Source organism: Bos indicus, chromosome 26 (genome assembly GCF_029378745.1).
Source record: "Bos indicus isolate NIAB-ARS_2022 breed Sahiwal x Tharparkar chromosome 26, NIAB-ARS_B.indTharparkar_mat_pri_1.0, whole genome shotgun sequence".
NCBI lineage: Eukaryota > Metazoa > Chordata > Mammalia > Artiodactyla > Bovidae > Bos > Bos indicus.
In genome coordinates, this window is record NC_091785.1 from 23,750,903 (window position 1) to 23,772,063 (window position 21,161).

The 21,161-nt window shown below is 43.7% G+C and overlaps 2 protein-coding genes across 2 annotated transcripts in view; one reads left to right on the top strand and one right to left on the bottom strand.

The window, feature by feature from the left end:
* The window catches only part of NT5C2 (5'-nucleotidase, cytosolic II), a 149,198-nt gene extending 147,843 nt beyond the window's left edge, over positions 1-1,355 (bottom strand). The window contains exon 1 of the mRNA XM_070780751.1: positions 1,335-1,355. The gene's annotated coding sequence lies outside the window, so the exon portion shown is untranslated. The remainder of the gene's footprint in view (positions 1-1,334) is intronic.
* Positions 1,209-13,387, top strand: INA (internexin neuronal intermediate filament protein alpha). Its single transcript, XM_019988562.2, has 3 exons — positions 1,209-2,354; positions 9,981-10,105; positions 11,400-13,387. The coding sequence occupies exons 1-3, from the start codon at positions 1,290-1,292 to the stop codon at positions 11,707-11,709; spliced, it is 1,500 nt and encodes a 499-aa protein (XP_019844121.1). The 5' UTR covers positions 1,209-1,289; the 3' UTR covers positions 11,710-13,387.
* Positions 13,388-21,161: the final 7,774 nt, after the last annotated feature.

Genomic DNA, 21,161 nt, shown 5'->3' on the forward strand with positions numbered 1-21,161 from the left:
GCACTTTCGGAACTTAATGTTTGCAGGGACCTCTTTTGTCCAAATGGAGAAGGCAATTGCCCACTCCAGTACTTCTGCCTGGAAAATCCCATGGACGGAGGAGCCTGGTAGGCTGCAGTCCATGGGGTCACTAGGAGTCGGACACGACTAAGCGACTTCACTTGCACTTTTCACTTTCATGCATTGGAGAAGGAAATGGCAACCCACTCCAGTGTTCTTGCCTGGAGAATCCCAGGGACGGGGGAGCCTGGTGGGCTGCCGTCTATGGGGTCGCACAGAGTCGGACACGACTGAAGCGACTTAGCAGCAGCAGCAGCAGCTTTTGTCCAAAGACAGATCTTCTAAACCAGATAAAAATATTCACAGACTGAAATCTCAAACGCCTACAGGGCCAGACAGGTAAAGTAGATGAATTAAGAAGGCGGACATTAATTAGTGGAGAGTGGTGGGGGACAGTGGTGAACAGGAACGCACACTTAACACATAAGTGGCAGGGGCACCTCAGCTCCGCCCATCATGGCCATCCCAGCTTTTCCCTCGGCTTCTCTCCATTCCCTGCAACTCAGGCTCTCGCGCCGCACCTCCCTCTCCTCTCTTCCCCGGGGCGTTGCAGGCTTTCGGTGCAGCCACCCAACCCGGGCGCCCCCGAGAGCCGCAGAGGAGAAGCTGATGCGGTGCTCTCTGACGGAGACCCACTTTTCCCCTGGGAACCCCGAGCGGGCTGAAGGACGGGACAAAGCCGCGCCCTGAGGGTCTACACTCTAACTGGAAAAACAGGGCCTCACGCCCGGGAGCCCCGGGGTGGGTGTGAGAGTACAGCACACCTCGCAGAAAACACTAATCTCCCAGTGGATTAAAGCGGGCGAGGGCAGGGTCAAGGGACGCGATAGAACCGCGCAGTTTGCAGATGGGAAACCCCCATCGCTCAGGAACCCCTCCACACAAGTCACTTCCAAACCAGACGATTCTCGGCGAGGGGCTCATCAGACAGGCGTTGGCTCCTACACAAATGGCTCTGTCCCCTCGCCCTCGGTCCGGGGCGCGCGCAGCTGCAGGAGTCACTGCGCTTCCCCGCCCCCGCTCCTGGAGGCCCCCCTCTCCCCTCTCCCCTCTCCGCCCGACCCGAGCAGGAGCTCCGCCCCCAACGCGCCGCCCTAGTCGTCCCCCCACCCCCCACGCCTTAAAACCCCGTGCACGCCGCCCCACCGCGCCCCGCCCGGCGCACCTCTCCTCTCCTCGCCAGCGCCAGCCGCAGCCGCAGCCGCTCTCCCGGCCCTGGTCTCGGCACCATGAGCTTCGGCTCGGAGCACTACCTGTGCGCCTCCTCCTCTTACCGCAAGGTGTTCGGGGACGGCTCGCGCCTGTCCTCGCGCCTCTCCGGGGCTGGCGGCTCGGGGAGCTTCCGCTCGCAGTCGCTGTCCCGCAGCAATGTGGCCTCCTCGGCCGCCTGCTCCTCGGCCTCGTCGCTCGGCCTGGGCCTGGCCTACCGCCGGTCCCCGGCGTCCGACGGGCTGGACCTGAGTCAGGCGGCGGCGCGCACCAATGAGTACAAGATCATCCGCACTAACGAGAAGGAGCAGCTGCAGGGTCTCAACGACCGCTTCGCCGTGTTCATCGAGAAGGTGCACCAGCTGGAGACGCAGAACCGAGCGCTCGAGGCCGAGCTGGCCGCGCTGCGGCAGCGCCACGCCGAGCCGTCGCGCGTCGGCGAGCTCTTCCAGCGCGAGCTGCGCGATCTGCGCGCGCAGCTGGAGGAGGCTAGTTCGGCGCGCGCGCAGGCCCTGCTGGAGCGCGACGGGCTGGCCGAGGAGGTGCAGCGGCTGCGGGCGCGCTGCGAGGAGGAGAGCCGGGGGCGCGAAGGGGCCGAGCGCGCCCTGAAGGCGCAGCAGCGCGACGTGGACGGCGCCACGCTTGCCCGCCTGGATCTGGAGAAGAAGGTAGAGTCACTGCTGGACGAGCTGGCCTTCGTGCGCCAGGTGCACGACGAGGAGGTGGCCGAGCTGCTGGCCACGCTGCAGGCGTCTTCGCAGGCCGCGGCCGAGGTGGACGTGGCTGTGGCTAAACCAGATCTGAGTTCGGCGCTGAGGGAGATCCGCGCCCAGTATGAGTCGCTGGCCGCCAAGAACTTGCAGTCGGCCGAGGAGTGGTACAAGTCCAAGTTTGCCAACCTGAACGAGCAGGCGGCGCGCAGCACCGAGGCCATCCGGGCCAGCCGCGAGGAGATTCACGAGTACCGGCGCCAGCTGCAGGCACGCACCATCGAGATCGAGGGCCTGCGCGGGGCCAATGAGTCCCTGGAGAGGCAGATCCTGGAGCTGGAGGAGCGACACAGTGCCGAGGTGGCCAGCTACCAGGTAAAGGTTGGAGCGCTGCGTAGAGAAGGGAGCCCTCTGCTCTCCAGCGCGTATTTCTCGCACGGTTGGGGCCCTCGAAATCAAGGGGCGGATAAAGGAGGGGACGGAAAGCGCCCCGCCCAGAGGCACTGGCAAACAAAAAGCCCTGGAGCCTCTCTCGCTAACTTTAGGGGCCTGGACGCCCTCTTTCCCTGCCCCTCACTTGCGTCCCTGTCTGAGCCCTTCTAACAAAGAAGCCCTCAAGCTTCAGCAGGTGGGCATAAACGCTGGCGACCTGAAGAACAACCCCTCCCAAAGAGGGAGTGAGCGCAATAGGGGTAGGTCGCAGCCTCTCCGTGGTTGGCGGTGCTGTTTCCGCTGCCTGGCTTGTTTGATTGACTTTGAAATGCTTTCTGTGCGTCCTGGGAATATTTCTGCACTTGGGTGGGGGAAGAATGCGAGACTATACTGGCAAGAGTTCTATCCCGTTGTCTTGACTTTTGCTCTCAAAGGAGTAGAGACTGGCAGTCAAGGAGATGAGTGATTGGGCTAGTAATAACCGCCCTGCTCTGTTCTCCCCCAGCATACACTCAGTTCCCTCGGCCACTGACTAACGGTATTTCTTCCTAAAGAAAGCATTACAGACGTTAGGAAAGGAGGATGGTCGGGCGCTGTCCTCGGTGCTGATCTAGAGTTCTTCCCATCTCAGAATTTCCCTCCAGTCTCTTGTCCCAGTTATGACTCTCTAGACAATTAACTGCTTCGATTTTTTTTTTTCTCAACACAAACACATCAGTCTCGGCTACCTGCAATCAAGGGTCACCTCGTGGACAGCATCAATTTTCACGTTCATGGATGGCTTAGCATTTAACAAAAACCACTTAGTCTGCCCCGCAGCAGTGAAGTCCCACTCGAAAATTCCCATTTCCTTAACATTTTTCCATCCTAAGTGCATGTGATAAATCACAGAGATGAGTGCATCTTTGTTATAGGTCACTTATTTTTTTCCCGTCTTTGCCTGTCCTCTAAGCTCCTGTGAAGGTATCGATTGGCTCTTTCCTCCTTTTCTTTCCAAACAAAGGCCACTGCACCTTCAGTTTTACTACATGGAACATTCTGGGCTTATGACCACAAAGGACACAGAGGCAGGTGAAAAGTGTGGAAAAGAATCTAAATAGTGTGGTTCAGTTTCAAGGTGCAATAAAAGTTCCATTGGATAGAATGCTAATAGTTCAGAAACTTGCAATAATTCATTCTACCAAGCTCAAAGTTTCCATTTGATAAAATTAATTATGTTTAGGAACATTAAGAAAATCAATCAAGAAAGCAGTGAATCCTCAAAGTGCTATTTTTGTCTGGAGCCAGAGAATTATTATGGGTGTGCAGTATTTGCTGTTCATTATAAATAGCTCCCTTTGATAAATGAAGAAAGCTTGCTTGGGCTATTTATTTTGGTATTTATAATTACAGTAATATTCAAATAAATACTTTTATTCCACTTCAAAATGTTTAACTTGAACTTTTAACTATGTGGCCTAGCTCTCAATGGCCTGAACTAATTACATTTAGTTAATTGAGACTTCGTATTTTCTTCTAGAAGCTTCAAAGGATGGGCTACGTGGTCTTCTGCTGGGCTAGCCCAGTATTTCTCTAAAAAGGATAACTTACCCATAATCACCATCTGAATTGGGCTTTGCTATGTCCTCTGGTTGCTTGGTGTAGCCCCTATATTCTAAGAAATAGTGACAGTATTGTCTGGTTTGTTTTGTTTGCTTTAAAAGGCTTTCAATGTTAGACAATAGTAGGGTCATCCAGACTAGCCTGCAGAAAACAAAAAACAACAGAAACTGCGGCATCTGCAGCTCTGCAGTGCTGCCCCCATCAGCCGTAGCCTCAGTGGACCTGCTGTGAATGGAAGAGGAGCTCAGACAACAGATATATATATCTATATAAAAGCTGAGGAGAGGTGCACATCTTCACCTGCGGGTCCTGAAGCCACAAGGGTGTCATCAGGCTGTTCTGACAATCTTAGCAGCGCTGATTGAGATGAAAAGCCTCCTTCCCCACAGTGAGATTCAGCCATTGTTTTCTTGCCCTCTAACCCCTCCCCCTCCCCTTTCACTGCAGTGATGGGAGGCTGTTCTCTTTCTTCTGCTTCAGAGATTAGTGGTAGGCCCATTTTCCTTTGCAGGTTTGCCACCCTCTTAAAGGCAGAGGAAGGCCCCATTAAAGTCACGTTTTCCCTGCCCCAGAGAGCTGACAGCCTATTTGAGGAAAGAAAGCTTATCACACTTTTGAAAGGGTGAAGAATGATTCAAGGTGACATATTAATAGTGAGTATACCGTGGTGTATGCAAGGGTTGAATCAGGCGACACGAAAAATTAAGAGGTGCTAGGACTATTGTCCTCAGAAGCCAAACAGAGCCATCCTCTTTAACTAAAGGCTTTCCATTTCTGACACAGGGTGATTCTGGTTCCTGCTTCACCACCATTAGAGTCCCTGTTCTGCCAAAGATGCCTAAGGACATTTTTGGATGGTACTGGGGGCCCTGGCCCTGTATGATGGTCAATCTTGGAAAGCTGAAGCTTTCCTTGAAAGACCTTGCGGAACAATCAGGATCACACCATCAGTTAATGCTCTCCAGGGAGATGAGCCAAGTCTGCCCTCTTCTCTCCAGTATGAGATTGAAATATAGCCTAATTAAACAGCAGGAAGGGGCTGGCCCCTTGGAGATTGGGGGTGGCAGTGGCTGCATATAAATCTATAACCTGATAGATCCATTTCTGAAATTAGAATTCAAGAAAAAGGTCTTCATTTGGTCCCCTTCTCTCTCTTTTTTTTCAACTCTTCCATATGTTTTTTGCTTTCTTTTGTTCTGTTTTTGTCCCCTCTACCTCAGTATATTAGGGCTTCCCTGGTGGCTCAGTGGTAAAGAATCTGCCTGCCAATGCAGGAGATGCAGGTTTGATCCCTGGGGATCAGGAAGATTCCCCTGGAGGAGGAAATGGTAACCCTCTCTAGTATTCTTGCCTGGGAAATCCCATGGACAAAGGAGCCTGGTGGGCTAAAGTCCATGGGATCACAAAGAGACATGACTTAGCAACTAAACACCAAACATACCACCTCACTGTATTATTGCCACCTGGCCCACCCTGATAGAGCCCTTACAGAAAAACTAGTGGTTCCTAAACCCATTGACCCGCCAAGGTTACTTGGGAGCTTAACAGAAAGAGTCTCAGGCTTACTCCCAAAGATATGGATTCAGTAGTTTGCAGGTGGGGCCCAAGAATATGCAGTTTCAATAAAAGCACTGCAGCCTATCAATTCCTCAGACTGATTTGGGGGTGCACTGACTTAAACCACCTTTCCCAGTGTAAACCAGCCTATAGAAATACTTATAGTGCAACATTTTTAAAGTATTGTAGAAAAAATCATGGGAAGAAACAAAGATAGGAGTGAGAAAAGGCTGCAGAGTGACCTGTGAGTGTACCACATATAGAAATCCTCTCTCTCCACCTTCGTTATCAGACAGAGTAGTAATTCTGAACAGCCTTCTTCAATCAGATGGTGCCGCACTCACTACTCTTCCCCTGGGTGAGGGCCCCTAAAAGTGATGAACCCACAGCTCTGTCTGTTAACCTGTGCGCCACTGCAGATGTCCTGGTGGCCTGTTCTCTCTCTTACTCCCAGTCCACATCCTTCGAGCCCTGAGGAGAATGCTCAGCACTCTGGTTAGCCATTCCAGGAGAGACCCTTGGAATGGGAGTGCCTCTCTCCTGTTCCCTCAGTCTAAGTCAGCAGCTGCTGCGTGGTTGGGGGAGGGGGCAGACTGCAGCGCTTTGCTCAGATTTCCAGCTGGAGGCCATCTTTGGCAGGGCTTTTGAAGGGCAATGCAAGACTGCCTAGGGTGGGGAAGAAAGCGCAGACAAAGAGCCTAGATGTTGAAGAGCAGGGGTCAGCAGTCAGCATAGTTTCTTCTAAAAAGAGCAAAGTCATGCTTTATGTCTACACTGATCCATAAAATAGACCTGTGAAATGTGTGGCAGAAAAGTTCAAGGAAATCTCATCTATCTAGAACTCAGGTCCCCAGCAACCTCTCATTCAGAAAACAGCTGTGAAACAAAAATAATTTTTTTAAAAGAAACTAATTAACCTGCTGATGTGACACATCTGTCTCTAAATCACATATTCGGAAGTTGGCCCCTCTGTTGCCCCCCAGCTTGTTACTTTACTTTGTGATTCTAAAGCACTTTGCTATTTGGATTTCAAGCCTGCGGCAAGATAGAGAAGAGGAACCACCGGAGTCAGGCATTGTCAGGAGTGAGTAGCAGATTAGTTCAACTTTCAGGACAAAGAAAACCGCTAGTAGCAAACACTAGTTCAAATACTGCTCTCAGGGGCCATTTAGGGAAAATATACAGCCTTATATATACCTTAGTTGACCTAAAAGATAAAACACATCACAGAATTCTAGAGAAATAATTGATCATTATCTTAATCCTTAGTTGCTGAGAAAGGTTGCATTTTGTTTAGTATCCTAGGAAAGAGTAGTACAAAGCACTTTAGAAAAGTTTTTATTTAGATTGGTTATTAAAAACTGTTATGGAAACCTGGGTGTCCAGAGCTGAAAAGCCTGTGGCTGTTTTGAAGAATGAAGTATTATATTAAATTCTGGAATTTAAGGTTTTAACTTTGTACCTTCCTATCTGGAGAAAGAAAATAATATCCTTTAAATGAAAAAAAAAAAAATCCAACTGTTATGGAGATGTACATCTTCGTGAAAAACAAAAAATAATCCAGTGCTTTATGGGATTTGCCTCCAACTCTCCAATGTTAAAGTTTTATTATACGTTGCTTTCTTTAGTTATCTAAGCCAGAGGTTGCCTATTTCTGGGATCTAATCCCTGATGATCCAAGGTGGAGCCGATGTAATAATAGAAATAAAGTGCACAACAAATGCAGTGTGATTGAATCATTCCAAAACCATCCCCTCCCCTCAATCCGTGGAAAAATTGTTTTCCACGAAACCAGTCCCCAGTGCCACAAAGGGTTGGGACCGCTGATCTAAGGGGTTGTAGGGAGGGCTCGTGATCAATTTGTCCATATCATTAAAAAGGTAGAGTCACATGGTATGATATTAACAATAATAAAAATTACTAACATTTAGTAAGCAGTTCCTAGGTACCAAATGTTGTTCTAATGACTATTATCTAATTGACCAGATAATGAACTCATCACATCATAATGTGAGGTGCATTAAATTGAAATCCTCACTTGAGGATCTCAGAATACCTCAGAAAAGAAGAAACATTATAATTTCCCATATACAGAAATGGAAGTTTCAAAGAAAGTAGAGTATAGAAAACTGAGGTATGTTAGATGTTGGTGTCAGGGCAAGAAATGCAATCCAAAGATCTTGATGCAATCCTCTTTTTTTCCTCCTGTAACATTTCTCCTGCCCCTCTGTATAATGAGAATACTTGCTCCCCTTTCTCCTTTTCCTTCACCTTAGACTCTTTTCCCCTTACCACAGTATATTGATTCTCTTACTCCTAGGGCATCACTAGATTTGCTTGTAGCTCAGATGGTAGAGTCTGCCTGCAATGCAGGACAACTGGGTTCAATCCCTGGGACAGGAAGATCCCCTGGAGAAGGAAATGGCAACCCACTCCAATATTCTTGTCTGGAAAATCCCATGAACGGAGGAGACTTGTGGGCTACGGTCCATGGGGTTGCAAAGAGTCGGACACAACTGAGCAACTAACACTATTTAACCTCAAATATAGCAACTATCAAGTAAAATTTCTTGACAAAAATCCCTTTAAACTCTTATGATCTCTTAACACACTTTGGAATATTTCCACCATTGTTCAGTGTATTATATATTTTCCTCACTGCTTATCATTCCTTGCTCTGAACCCATCATTCCTTGCTCTGAACCCATCAGTTAATTGGGTTTTTTCTTTGCAGTATTCCTGTCAATATTTATAGAACAGGTAGGTGGTATGAATTTTAATTCTTTCTGCAGATTCTTTTGATTTGGAAGTTTGCACCCCCTGATCTATCAGCCCTGGCTTTCACCAGCATTTTATCATCCCTACAAGGGAAGTTCAAAGGGTTCCTCAGCACTTTCTTGAGGTTTCTGATATATTTATCTGCATGACTGTTTCATAAAAATAACTCTCAGCCACTGTACTCACCATGTTGAGAATTGCAACTGAATTATATGAGTTATTTGCTCAGAATAAGAAAAATTCATTCAACAATCATTCATTGAGCATCTCCAGTGTTCATTGTGCTAGGCTATGGGCTTCCCGGGGTGAACTAGACAGACGGCTTCCATGTAAATTACATCCCAGTACAATAGTTTTCTACCAGTGGATTTACCCTCCCAGGGCCATTTAGCAATGTCTGGAGACATTGCTGGTTATCACAGCTGGGAGAGAAGGTGCTGCTGGCATCTAGTTGATAGAGGTCAGGAATGCTGCTAAAAATCCTACATTCACAGCGACAGCTCCCCTCAACAAAGAATTATCCATATAATAAGAGCTAAAAAGCAGAGTGGCCACTTTCAGGTGGGGGCTTTTTTCTGAAGATACTTTTTTTAAAGTTTTCACAAATTTCCTTCATGGGCTAGCAGTTTCCCCGGCTTAAGGTAAAAGTACATGCTAGATCAGTGTGGAGAGGGTACTTAAATTGGATGCTGAAGACCTGAGTAAAGGACATTTGAACTGAATCTTGTATGACATGAAGTCAGCCATGTGAAGACCCACCACAGAGCATTCCAAACAGAGGAAAGAGCTAGTCTAATGGGCCTGCGATAGCAGTGAACTTGGTAAGTTTAAGGAGCAAAAGAGAAGGCCACGGTAACTAAAACATACTGAGCAAGGTGAAAAGTATAGGCTGTGCTGAGAAGTTTGCACTTAATTCCAAAGCTGTTGGAGGGTGTTAAGTAGATGAGGAATAGGATCTGCTGTGTTTTTAAAAGATCCTCTCGTTTCTCAAGAATCACAGATTTAAACCTTTTTTTCTTCTGTGCCTGGTTTTGTACCTGGAGGAACTTAAAGCACAAGTATTATATGAACTTAAGTTTCTTTTTTTAAAAAATTATAATTTCAATCTGCCATTTGGATTAAAAAAAAAAATTCCTTGAAGTGTCTATGCTTCCTATCTGTCATGTAAAGTTCGGTCAGTGAAGTGATTGACTAGCAGACTTCATGAAACCATCACAATGAATGGAGGCAGAGACTTGCCATCCTCTCTGGGCTCTCCACAGTTGGCATTTTCTGAATCTAAGCTCCTGACCTGAGCCTTTGGTTTCGAAAAGGACATTCAACAACTGAGTGATTCAGCAGTAATACAATAGCAAGGGAGGGACAGTAAGTGAGTAAAACATAAATATCTTCCCGGTGTTTAGTTGAGAACCCTGTGACCCCTGATAGAAATGTATCCAGATCTCCTGGGACCTTTATGGAAAAATTAAGATGTTGGGACCCCATCCTGGAACAGTTGGATCAGAATCTGGGCTGAGGGACAGGTATGGATTTTTAATGTGTAGGCAGAGTTGAGAATCCTTGCTTTCTCAATCTCAATGAATGTCGGCCAGTTTGGCCTACATATATTGGATTTGTGTTGCTGCTTTTCAGGATAACATTGGGCAGCTGGAGAATGATCTGAGGAACACCAAGAGTGAGATGGCGCGCCACCTTCGGGAATACCAGGACTTGCTCAATGTCAAAATGGCTCTTGACATTGAGATAGCAGCTTACAGGTACGTCACAGGGCATGCTCACCTAGGCAGATCCTATCACCTGGGGCATCGCTACCCACATAAGTGGTTTTAGGCTCCAGTTTATGGGTGAAGCAGGGGATGAGGAAAGGCATCACTGCCTCCTTTCAGGTAAGCTGACCCTTACGTCCCTCAACTTGGTTAGGTCCCAGCTCCACCCCACTAGTGCCTGGAGGCCTGGAGCAGTCTACCCGCCTCTGCAGAGATTTAAGGCAATAATGTGAGTGCACAGAGGTTGAAGTAAAACCCACCAGACTCTAACTTTAAAAACAGGGTTCATACAACATAGAAAGTCCTCACAGATGAAGTATGCTCCTGGATACCTGTGTAAGTAAACATTTACCTTAAAAAAAATGACAGCAGCTACTACTTTTTGGATGACTACTGTGTGCTAGGCACTATATTAGATTCTGCATATAAATTATCTAGGTATCAGGTTATATCATCATTTTGCAGATGAGGAAACTTGAACAATAGACTGTGTAACTTGCTGAAAATCACAGTGTTGGTAAATGAAAGAGTTCAGATTCAACCTCAGATCTGTCTGAGAATTTTTTCTTTTATTCTGACACTTTGTATACTACTTTAAAGCTCCCAGAGGATTTGATAGTGTTTTGGGTTTCTGTTTCTTTTTTTAAACGATAAAAGTTACCAGAATTATGAGAGGAAAAGAAAGATACTGGAGCCATTCTGTTATGATGCTGTTTAGGCCAGGCTGGGAAAAAGCTTGGTATCTGAAACAGGTTACTTCCTTGGTTTCTATTATTGCTGATTCCATTTCCTTTGTACCCTGACATGCTGAAAAAATACAGATCTCAAGTTCAGGCTGAATTAGGCAGTTTCTTTGTGGACTTCTTACCTTCTTATCCCTGTTGCACTTAAGGTATTAATTAGTAAATTACTTCTCCGTAGATCTTTGTAGACTCTTAAGTGCCAAAACTGGGTGTGATGAAACCAAGGGGGAGTTGAAGGTTTTTTTTTTTTTTTTAATGTATTTGCAAATAAGATAGGTTTCCCCTTGACAGTGCTTTAAACATAGCTGGTGCTAAAGGCGTGTGTGTGTGTGTGCGTGCGCTGGATGAAAAGGTGTGTGTGTATGCTGGATAAAGTCCAAGTCTTTGGCCTTGAAATTCAATATTTATTGGTCTCAATGTCATGAAGAAACTGTGAAATCTGGAATCTGAAGTCTTTCTGAAATGAATAGGGGATGGATGGTTAAATTCTTTCAGAAGTTGCAAGTTGACTTCCTAAGAGTTTTTCTCTGTTGGATTTACAGGAAGCTGCTGGAAGGCGAAGAGACACGTTTCAGCACCAGTGGATTAAGCATTTCGGGGCTGAATCCACTTCCCAACCCAAGCTATCTGCTCCCACCTAGAATCCTCAGTTCTACCACCTCCAAAGGGTCAGCCACTGGGCTGTCTCTTAAGAAAGAGGAGGAGGAAGAGGAGGCTTCTAAGATAGCCTCAAAGAAAACCTCCCAGATAGGGGAAAGTTTTGAAGAAATATTGGAGGAGACAGTGATATCTACTAAGAAAACCGAGAAATCAAATATAGAAGAAACCACCATTTCAAGCCAAAAAATATAATTCTCTTGCTTAAAAAAAGTTAATGCTTAGGAGGGGATAATACACACTTGACTTGTCAAACAGCCTATTCCTGATCCAAAACACCTGTCGCCACTCCACATTGTCTTCAAGGCTTCAGTCTCATATTTAGCATCGAATACTTACTTTCTCTAATAAGAAATCCACACCTTAGATTGGAGCAAACCGCAGTCCTAGAGCAATCACAGAGGAGTTATCTAAGAATGCAGCTTTCTCACCTAAAGCTCAGGCTTCACAGCTATAGATGATTCAGGTACAGAGGAAGTACAAACGAAGGTGCTAAATCTGTGATCATCACCATCTTGCTGTGAACTGAAATTAAAACCTATATTCACTCACCATACCCAGCCGTTACCCAGCTATGTAATCTCACTCTAGATACCTAAAACATAAAATCACTGCCAGAGATAAACCCACAGTCCACACCCGACACCACTCGATAGAATTGTTTCACAAATGATAGGTGTTTGTTTAATGGGTATTTTCCCTCTCACCCCGCTGCAATTCCATATATCCTTTCTTCCATTCAGGAAAAAAAAAAAAAAAAAGGATAGTGTAGTATTTGTCCTTTTAAAACACATTTAGGTTCTTCTCAAAAGAACTTAACCCCTTTAGCTCTCTCTGCTCAGTAAGTAGAATTAGATGCATGTTGACCATTTCTATGATTCGTGTAATGACTTCTCCCTGTCCATTTCATGTCCTTTTAATTATATACTTTAAAAAAAAAGGCAGTGATAAGTTTTGTGGGTTACCCCTTAGCTTATTCAAATCCATTTAATTAGGAAAAAGGAATAGTTTATTAAGAATGTAGCTTTTCACCTTAACTTTAGAAGCACACTCATAGTTAATCCCAAACTGTGATTAAGCTGACCTTAGATTTAGAAGTGTAAGCTAGAAGAGGTGAGTATTTGTATGAAGGGGAAAAGACAAGGTCTCATTTATCCGTGGCAGTTCATTTGTGGTGATAGAGAATTAGCTGTTCATGCCTTTAACCTTAAAATCCTCGTATTTCCCTCCCCACTGGTCTAGGTCCTAAAAAGGCCTTGTCTTCACACTTATGCCTTTTAAGAATGCTAAATGTAGATTATCTTATCACCAGGACACAATGCTCCTGCCCAAAAGTAAAGAGTCCCTTCTGGTCAATCAACACCACAGCAAATAAATATAAAAAAGAAATCTTGATCTTCTAACAGTCTTGCCCAACAGATTTCCTGTTGCTGCATAGTTGGTGGGGTCTTGCTCCCCTGCTGGAGAGGAAGAGACTCTCAGACCAGAGAAGGGGCACAGATGTCCTGCTCGCACGCTAGGAAATAGGTTCTAGGAAGTCCAGTTTTCATTTGCCCAGCTGTGTAGCACCTGCATTGCCCAGTCTTCCACATGTGCCAAGTTTGATGCAGAATTAATTCTCTGTCAGAGTCACTTCCACAGATCTGAAGAGTTGCCATATCTGTGTCACACATCTCCATTTCCGTGGTGAAAAGGACATGATGCTTTTACTCAACTTTCTGATCCTAGTACGTGCTTTAGCCGTTCAAGGAACTTGAAAGAATACGTTTCTCTTCTTCCTTTCCCTCACTCCATTCCTGTCTTTACTCCTTACACTTACTGTAAAACATTAGTAAAATAAGAATTAAAAGTCACACGAATCCCATCAACATAACTTGTGTTTTGTGGTTTCTGCTGCTTTAACTGAGAGAAGAACTGTTTTGGTTCAGTGAACAATTGCACCCCCTGATAATTCAGAAATCGTATGTTCTCTGTTCTGTGCATCCTTGTTTAGTGTTTCATTTTTTTTTTTTTCCCCTGTCAAAGCCTCAGGGTTATAGTCTGCAGACTGTCTGGTCTGAAACATAATGCACTAAGTGGGCAGTTCATGGCAGGAAATGGGGAAATCAAATCAATCAAATGATGAAAGACAATGTATTCCATGCCTGGATAATGATTTAACTAGCTTAGCTTGCTGAAGATTTCTGAGAATGAACTGGCAGAAGGCACATGATTAAAAAGTTCTTCAAAACAGTAAGAATCTTTTCCTTCTTTGAAAATGAGGTTCTGCTTCTGCAGAACCCACATGCCTAGGTAGAACATGGGCAGCAGTAATAGCATCTTCCTCTAGTGTAGTGATTCTTAACCTTTTTTTGGGATTAAAAAGGCTTCTCCCCCTTGGAGAAAGCTATGGGTCCTTTCCCTCAAGAAAATACATGCATAAAACTATACAGGTCGAGGGACCTGTGACTCCTTAGAACTATCTACTCCTGGTATACAGAAGGCTATGGATGCCAAGTTGAGACCTCCTAATGCCAGGCCAGGTTCCAGGATAGAGACTGCCAATGAGGGGTATTTGGATGCAACTCACAGCTGATGGTTGAAGCTGGAGCTTGCAGAATCCTGAACAATATTGTCATTCTCAGTCCATCTGTCTAAAGGCACTTCCAGGCTACTTGAAGATACATTAGTGGTACTGCTAGTGAAAGATGTTAGTTGCACACTAACAATGAGAGTTTTGTAATAAAACATCTTTTAGGAACTTCCATGGTGGTCAAGTGGTTAACACTCCTCACTTCAAACACAAAGGATGCAGGTACAGTCCCTGGTCAGGGAACTATAATCCCATATACTGAGTGGCACGACCAGAAAGTAAAACACACACACACACATCTTTTAGGGCCCAATGAAGAACAGTAGACTCATCAGAACATGGGCTTGCAATGTCGACATTTGTTGCCACTTCTAAGAATAGTATGTGGTTACTAGATCCTTCTCTATGCAAGGCCAGAGTCCTTTCCTTAATTTATAGACTTTCTGGCTCTTACTAGTCTGTATCTCCTATTTTCAGTGAGTCACCACTAGTTGCCATGAGCTCGTTTATAAAAGAAACACACTAAAAGCATATTATGAAGTTGACAAATTATTAAACCAGAATTATAGTAACGGGGAAACATGGCATTCAGCATCTCCAGGCAGGGAGGAGAAGGAAAGGGGAGCAGCAGTATCGACTGTTAGGACAGGACCACAGAGTGAATCTGTGAGACTGTGGGGAAGCCTGTCCATGAAGCATACTAGTGATAGACTTTCAGTCACTAGGCAATGAGATCCTCCACATCCTGAAATGCATTAGTAACAGCTCTTGTTTATTCAGTACCTACTTACTATATGCCAGTCACTGTACTAGGCAGTAAACATAGAATGATCTCAGTTAAGCCTCACAACCCTCGCTAGGTATAGTATTTGTATACCCATTCGACAAATGAAGGAACAGAGTCTCGGAATGACAAAGTTAAACCCTGTCTGATGCCCCATTGTGAGTAACAGAGCTGGTCTGCTGACTCTTCGGTGCCTGCTTTTCTTTCTATGTTGCCTTTCTACGTAAAAGAAAGCCCCCCTGCCCCACCACTTGAGGGAATAAGCATCTTTCTTTTCATCTTCTTTTTCACTCCTTCCTCCCAGGGTTTAACTTAAGGTTTCTCTGCTCCAGAAACCCTTGGCAACATCAAGTCCCAAAGGCAAACTGGTACACATTGCAGATTTCCTGAGCCTACTGCCTTCCTGCACTGCAGTGAGGTGGTGGCAGCCCAAACCTGGGCCCGGGCCCATCCAACCATGAGCCTCTGCATGCTCCCGCTAAACATTATAGAGGAGTGGATGCTACTAACCTATTTTTTAAAAAGGAGCTTTAAAAATATTTTTGTAAAGGAATGCTATAGTTCGGTATCAAAGAGCTGGAATTAAAGGAATGTTACAGAGGGGCCCTTTCCTCAAGAGGTAGTAAATCCAAGATATTTGTAATTCATTTTACTGGACTGGCTAAAGAGGGGGACAAAATTTGAACAATAGTCTGGAAACTAGAGTCCAAATTTTATCTCCAGAAATAATGCAAGTTATGCAGTCATGGGGATAACCTTTAAGAACTTACCTGTGAACATAAGCAGGGAGACCAGATCACCACTCATGGATCTAAAGGCAAACATGAGATAGTTTTTTAAATGTATTTAAAATCCATTAGAACAGAAAGCACATTGGCAGTTGCTAGGTCTGGAAAAGAGGGGCATAGAAGTGGGGCTGTATTGTGGAAGGATGGAAACGTTTTGCAACTAGATATGGATGGTGACTGCACAATGCTGCAAATGCACTAAATGCCACTGAACTAATCACTTTAAAATGACTCATTTTATGTCATCTAAATTCACCTCATTTTACGAACCCACTGATAGAGAATTTATGAGACTATCAGAAAAACAATTATGACGTCTACCATACCTTCTGCTCCAACTGAGACCATTATGTACAGCCACCTGGGTCAACCCAGTAGAAGGAATTCCATTTGGACAACATTAAGCCAGATCTAATAAGAGTAGTATTGATTTCAAAACAGAGCCTGGAGAAAAAGCCAGAAATCTCCCTGGATGTAAATGAAAGAAAGAATAGCTAGAAACGTTGCTTGCTTATGAGAAGTTATCACTGATTTCCAGCTAATTTTACTTTTATTATTATATCATCAGAAATCTGTAAGTTCCTTAAATATATCCAAATTGTAAGAACACATTTTGTTTTTTAGAACCAAATAAATTTATATACCTGAAAGCACAGTGCTAATTTAAAATGGAAATAACTGAGGGGAGCTTTGTAAACATAGTTCCTATGTGAAATTTTATTTTTCTTTCTAGACAGTACATTACTGGCTTTGCTGCATGTTCAGATTTAAATGTACAGGTTAGTTGCTGTCATCATGCCTTTTGCTATTTTCAAGTATCTCACATGGCTATACCATTTGCAAATGGGGTGAGTGCTCCTGAATCCAGTCAAATAAAGGGCTGTTTTTATTACATTACCAACCCTTGCTGCATACATTTAAAGGGAGAAAAGAATGGTTACTATGTGGATCAAAAGGCTGCTCTCCTCCTCTATCGATCTCTTAAAAGTTGATTGGATTGCCTTCATGTTTTATGCTATTTCACAAGCTTACTAAATGGGGGTGGGAACTAGCTAAAATTTATCAATTCTTTCTTAAAATCCCTTGAAACACACACACGCACACACACACCCCCCAAGATGTAATAAAACAGAGTGAGTCACACCACAGATATTTAAAGAATTATGTTTCTACAGTGCTTCAGTGATTCTGAATAAAACAAAACAGAGAGAGCTCAGGCTACAAAGAAAATGAAGACTGATCCTGGAAGGGTCTCCAGGCTTGCTTCCTCATTGATTAATTACTGTAGATCGCCACATGGCTACCCTGTTCCCTGATGAGACAAGTGGTCTCTGTTCTGAGACTTTTCATTCCAGTTTTATCACATTCTTCTAGGGGTTACAGAATGCTCAGCAGACTGTAACCAAAATCATTAGTATAAGGGCTGGAATTTTAGACTATAATCAGTAGCAGTCTGGTTAATTGCTGATTATTACACAGGGCAAAAAAGCAGCTCTTTCCTTAGAAGTGCTTATTAAAACAAACTTAACTCAGGTTTGTCTGCTATGCCATATCTGTGAATAAATGAGAGGGGTAAATTCCATCCCTCATGATTTCCAGGCATAAGGATTTATACATGACATATAGAATTCCTGATGTCCTTTAGGACTAGACAATTTTTTATCTTCATCTTAAATCAGACATAAGCTCAGCAAAAGGAACCCATCTCTGGCAACTGAAACTGTCTGTCCATGGCCTAACCTAGTCTGTAAAGTAGAAACAGCAGACTTAAGATTAGAACCAAGGTGAAAGCAGAATTCAGGTCCAACTCCAGGGCCTGTATCCCCACACTTGGTCCAGTTATTCACAGAAGGAAGTGAATATAGAAAATATACAGGACAGAAAATGGGGAGGGGGAACATGGTTTAACTTTGATCTTTTAATATTAACGGGCCTACTTATTCATTGGAAACTAATTCAGCAAAGTAATCTAAGAAGTGACTACCAAGGGACCATAACTGAATTTGAAAACAGACTATCTGACAACCACTATTCTGAGTGCTTAACACATTGAGTAATTATTGTAACAAGTCTTTGCGTTAGGTACCACTGTCCCAATTTACTGATATGGAAAACTAAAGCTCAGAGAAATTATATAGAAGTTCAAGATCACACAGCTTGCTAATAGCAAAGCTGGAGGTCAAATCTGTGAGTCTGGGCTTCAAAATTGATGTCCTTAAACCAATGTGAAATACTGCCTCTAGGCCTACTGGGGGGAAAAAATCTATTCCTGGCAAACATCTTCATCTTCTGATTTAAAATGTTGTTCAACCAGCTTTGCTTTTGGAAAAGCATTTTCTTAGAAACATTAGAAGAAAAAACTTTTCTCAAAGAAAAAATAGTATCACTATAATAACCTGTGTAAAACCACTCAGTCGTGTCTGACTCTTTGCAACCCCATGGACTATAGCCTGCCAGGCTCCTCTGTCCATGGGGATACTCCATGCAAGAATACTAGAGTGGGTTGCTACGCCCTCCTCCATGAGAGCTTACCAACCTAGGGATCAAACCCAGGTCTCCCACATTGCCTGTGCATTCTTTTACCATCTGAGCCACCAGGGAAGCCCTGTAAAACCACAGGTACCATCAAAATGAAACAAATATGCATTAAAGATCAAACCATAATATCCATTGTATGTAAATAAATACTTGTCAACCTTTCAGAAGGTCAATATGGTATTTCATTTATGCATGGACTATTAATCTCGATAACAAAAATTTAGATATCTGTCCAGTTTTGAAGAGAGGCCAATAATCAAACTCACGTACACAACATTATTGAAAAAGGTTAAAAGTGAGGACCTACCCTTTGACCATGATATACTGAAGACAGCAAAAGTGAACATTCAGAGTCAGCTTGATCCTTCTCTTTTAACAGAGCCCTCCAAGATAACAAAATACACCAGAGAGGCTGCCAACTATTAGAACTTGAAAAGGAAAAAATAAATTTTTTTAATTAGTCATATATACATCTAATAAGAAATTATGATCTGGTCATCTTAGAAGAATATTCATCTAGGATTGAATCACTGAGATTATACTTTGTGTAGGCTGAACAGGAAAAGTAAACTGGTCGGTGGCATCACTTTCAACAATTCAAAGCCACAGTTGCTGTAGAAGAGTCACCGTGTGTGTGCAAGAAGTTTGAATCCAGAGGAGAGATTGTCAGGAATTAGATAAGAATGTATCTGACTCAAACAAGAAGGAAGGGCAATGCACTGGAAGCAGAGGGAAGCTCAGTGAAGCCCAAGGTCAGAGAAAATGATGATACCAGAGAGAAAAGACTTGGGATGGCATTTAGGGAGGAATTCTGTCAGACTACTATTATCACAAATTAGCCCCCTGGATATCTTTGCTTAGAAAGGGCTTAAGCGAAAACAGAGAACCTAACAGCTGTGCCAAACAAATCTTTCTCTAGCCACTGAATCTAGACTCTGGAATCTGTACTTCATGTAGTCTCATTTGTGCAGATTTGAGGATTTAGTTTTGTTTCTGCTTTGTTCCTAGCAAATATCCCTCTTGAAACAGTAAGGCTAACCCAAGGCTACAAGATAGGGCATTTGTCTTGTTTTTGCTCGAGCTTTTTCCTCATCTGTCTTTGACCCCCTTTGACCTTATTTGAAGACAGTTACCATATATGGCCTCTCACCGCTAAGTTTTTTGCTTCTCCAAGTTAGAAGCAATTGGTCAATGCTTGCTCTTGTTTTCTGAGTCTCTCCTTCTGAGTGTTTCCTATCCCACTGCCTTCCCATCTGTCAATATTTCTAAGGTATGCTGGATAAAAGATGCATTGGAGATTAGAAGTATTAACTCCCTTGATCTAAAACTGTTTCTACTGATATAGCCCAAGGTCACATTGCCTTTGGAAGTACCGATTTTTAAACCAGTTTTTTTAAACTGATTTTTAAATCGGTTGTTCTTACTTAGTTTACTGTCTGGTAGTAATAACAAGTCAAATAAAAATAACCAGATAAAATTCATTCTTTGGGATGCCTGGAGGTCAAGTTCAAGAGGGAGGGAAAAAAGAAAGGGTAGAACTCTTTGTGACTCTCATAGTATTTACTAGTATCTGCCTTTGGTAAGATTCTGAGATGTGAGTAATCCATAGGCTGCAAGTTCCTTAAAGGCAGACCACTTTCCTCTAATTTTAATTTTGTTGTCCACACAAGTGATATTCTTTTGACTTACTGCAGAAATATCTATCAAATAATTACATTTAATGTTGTTGTTCAGTCGCTCTGTCGTGTCCGACTCAGTGCAACCCCAAGAACTGTAGCACGTCAGGCTTCTGTCCTTCACCTCCCGGAGCTTGCTCAAACTCACGTCCATGGAGTCGGTGATGCCATCCAACCATTTTGTCCTCTGTTGTCCCCTTCTCCTTCTGCCTTCAATTTTTCCCAGCATCAAAGTCTTTTCCAATGAGTCGGCTCTTTGCAACAGGTGGCCAAAGAACTGGCGCTTCAGCTTCAGCATCATGATGTCCTTCCAATTAATATTCAGGGCAGATTTCCTTTAGGATTGACTGGTTTGATCTCCTTGTAGTCCAAGAGACTCTCGGGAATCTTCTCCAACACCACAGTTCGAAAGTATCAATTCTTTGGCGCTTAGACTTCTTTATGGTCCAACTCTCACATTCATACGTGACTACTGGAAAAACCATAGCTTTGACAAGATGGACTTTAATTAATTACATATAATACTCTGCTTTAAAAAAATAAGTGTCTTCCCATGTTACTGTAAATCATAATTTCTGAGCCCTTGGAATAACCTTAGTATGCCTGAGGACTTGGTCACACCAGATAGTTTATGCTGACAATGTGATTTATGGTGAACGCCTATTTTTATATACCTGGGACATGCCATATCAGGTTGTCTACCGGGAAGGTGCTGGGGAATCAAGGCTGCATGCCTATGTGACTGAATTCCAGTAAAAACTCTGCACTCAAGGCTCAGGTGAGCTTCCCTGGTTGGCAACACTTCACATATCATGTTGGGAAAATTAAACACTCTCCTTGCATTGCCAATGGAAGAGGACAAATGGAAGCTTGTGCCTGGTTTCTCCTGGACTCTACCCTATACATCTTTTCCTGTTGCTCATTTTAATCTGTATCCTTTCATAGTAATAAGCTATAACCAAGAGCATAATAACTTTTTGGGTCCCATGAGTCCTTCTTGTGAACTATTAAACTTGAGAGTGGTCTTGGAGATCCCCAACACAGATGTTACCACGGGACAGGAACAAAAATAGTAAGTAATTTGTGCAAGAGACATTTACGAGGCAGTGAACTCCATAGCTGTTACTTTGTCCACTGTCAAATAAAGGCATCTGGTATAACCAGGGAAGGTAAAGACGTTTATAAAATATTTATTTGATGGAACAGTTTAACTTTGCTTTGGATGTCCTGTTCCTTAAAGAGTTTTACTTATTTTTTAAAAATCCTCAAGAAACACAAGCATTTCAAAA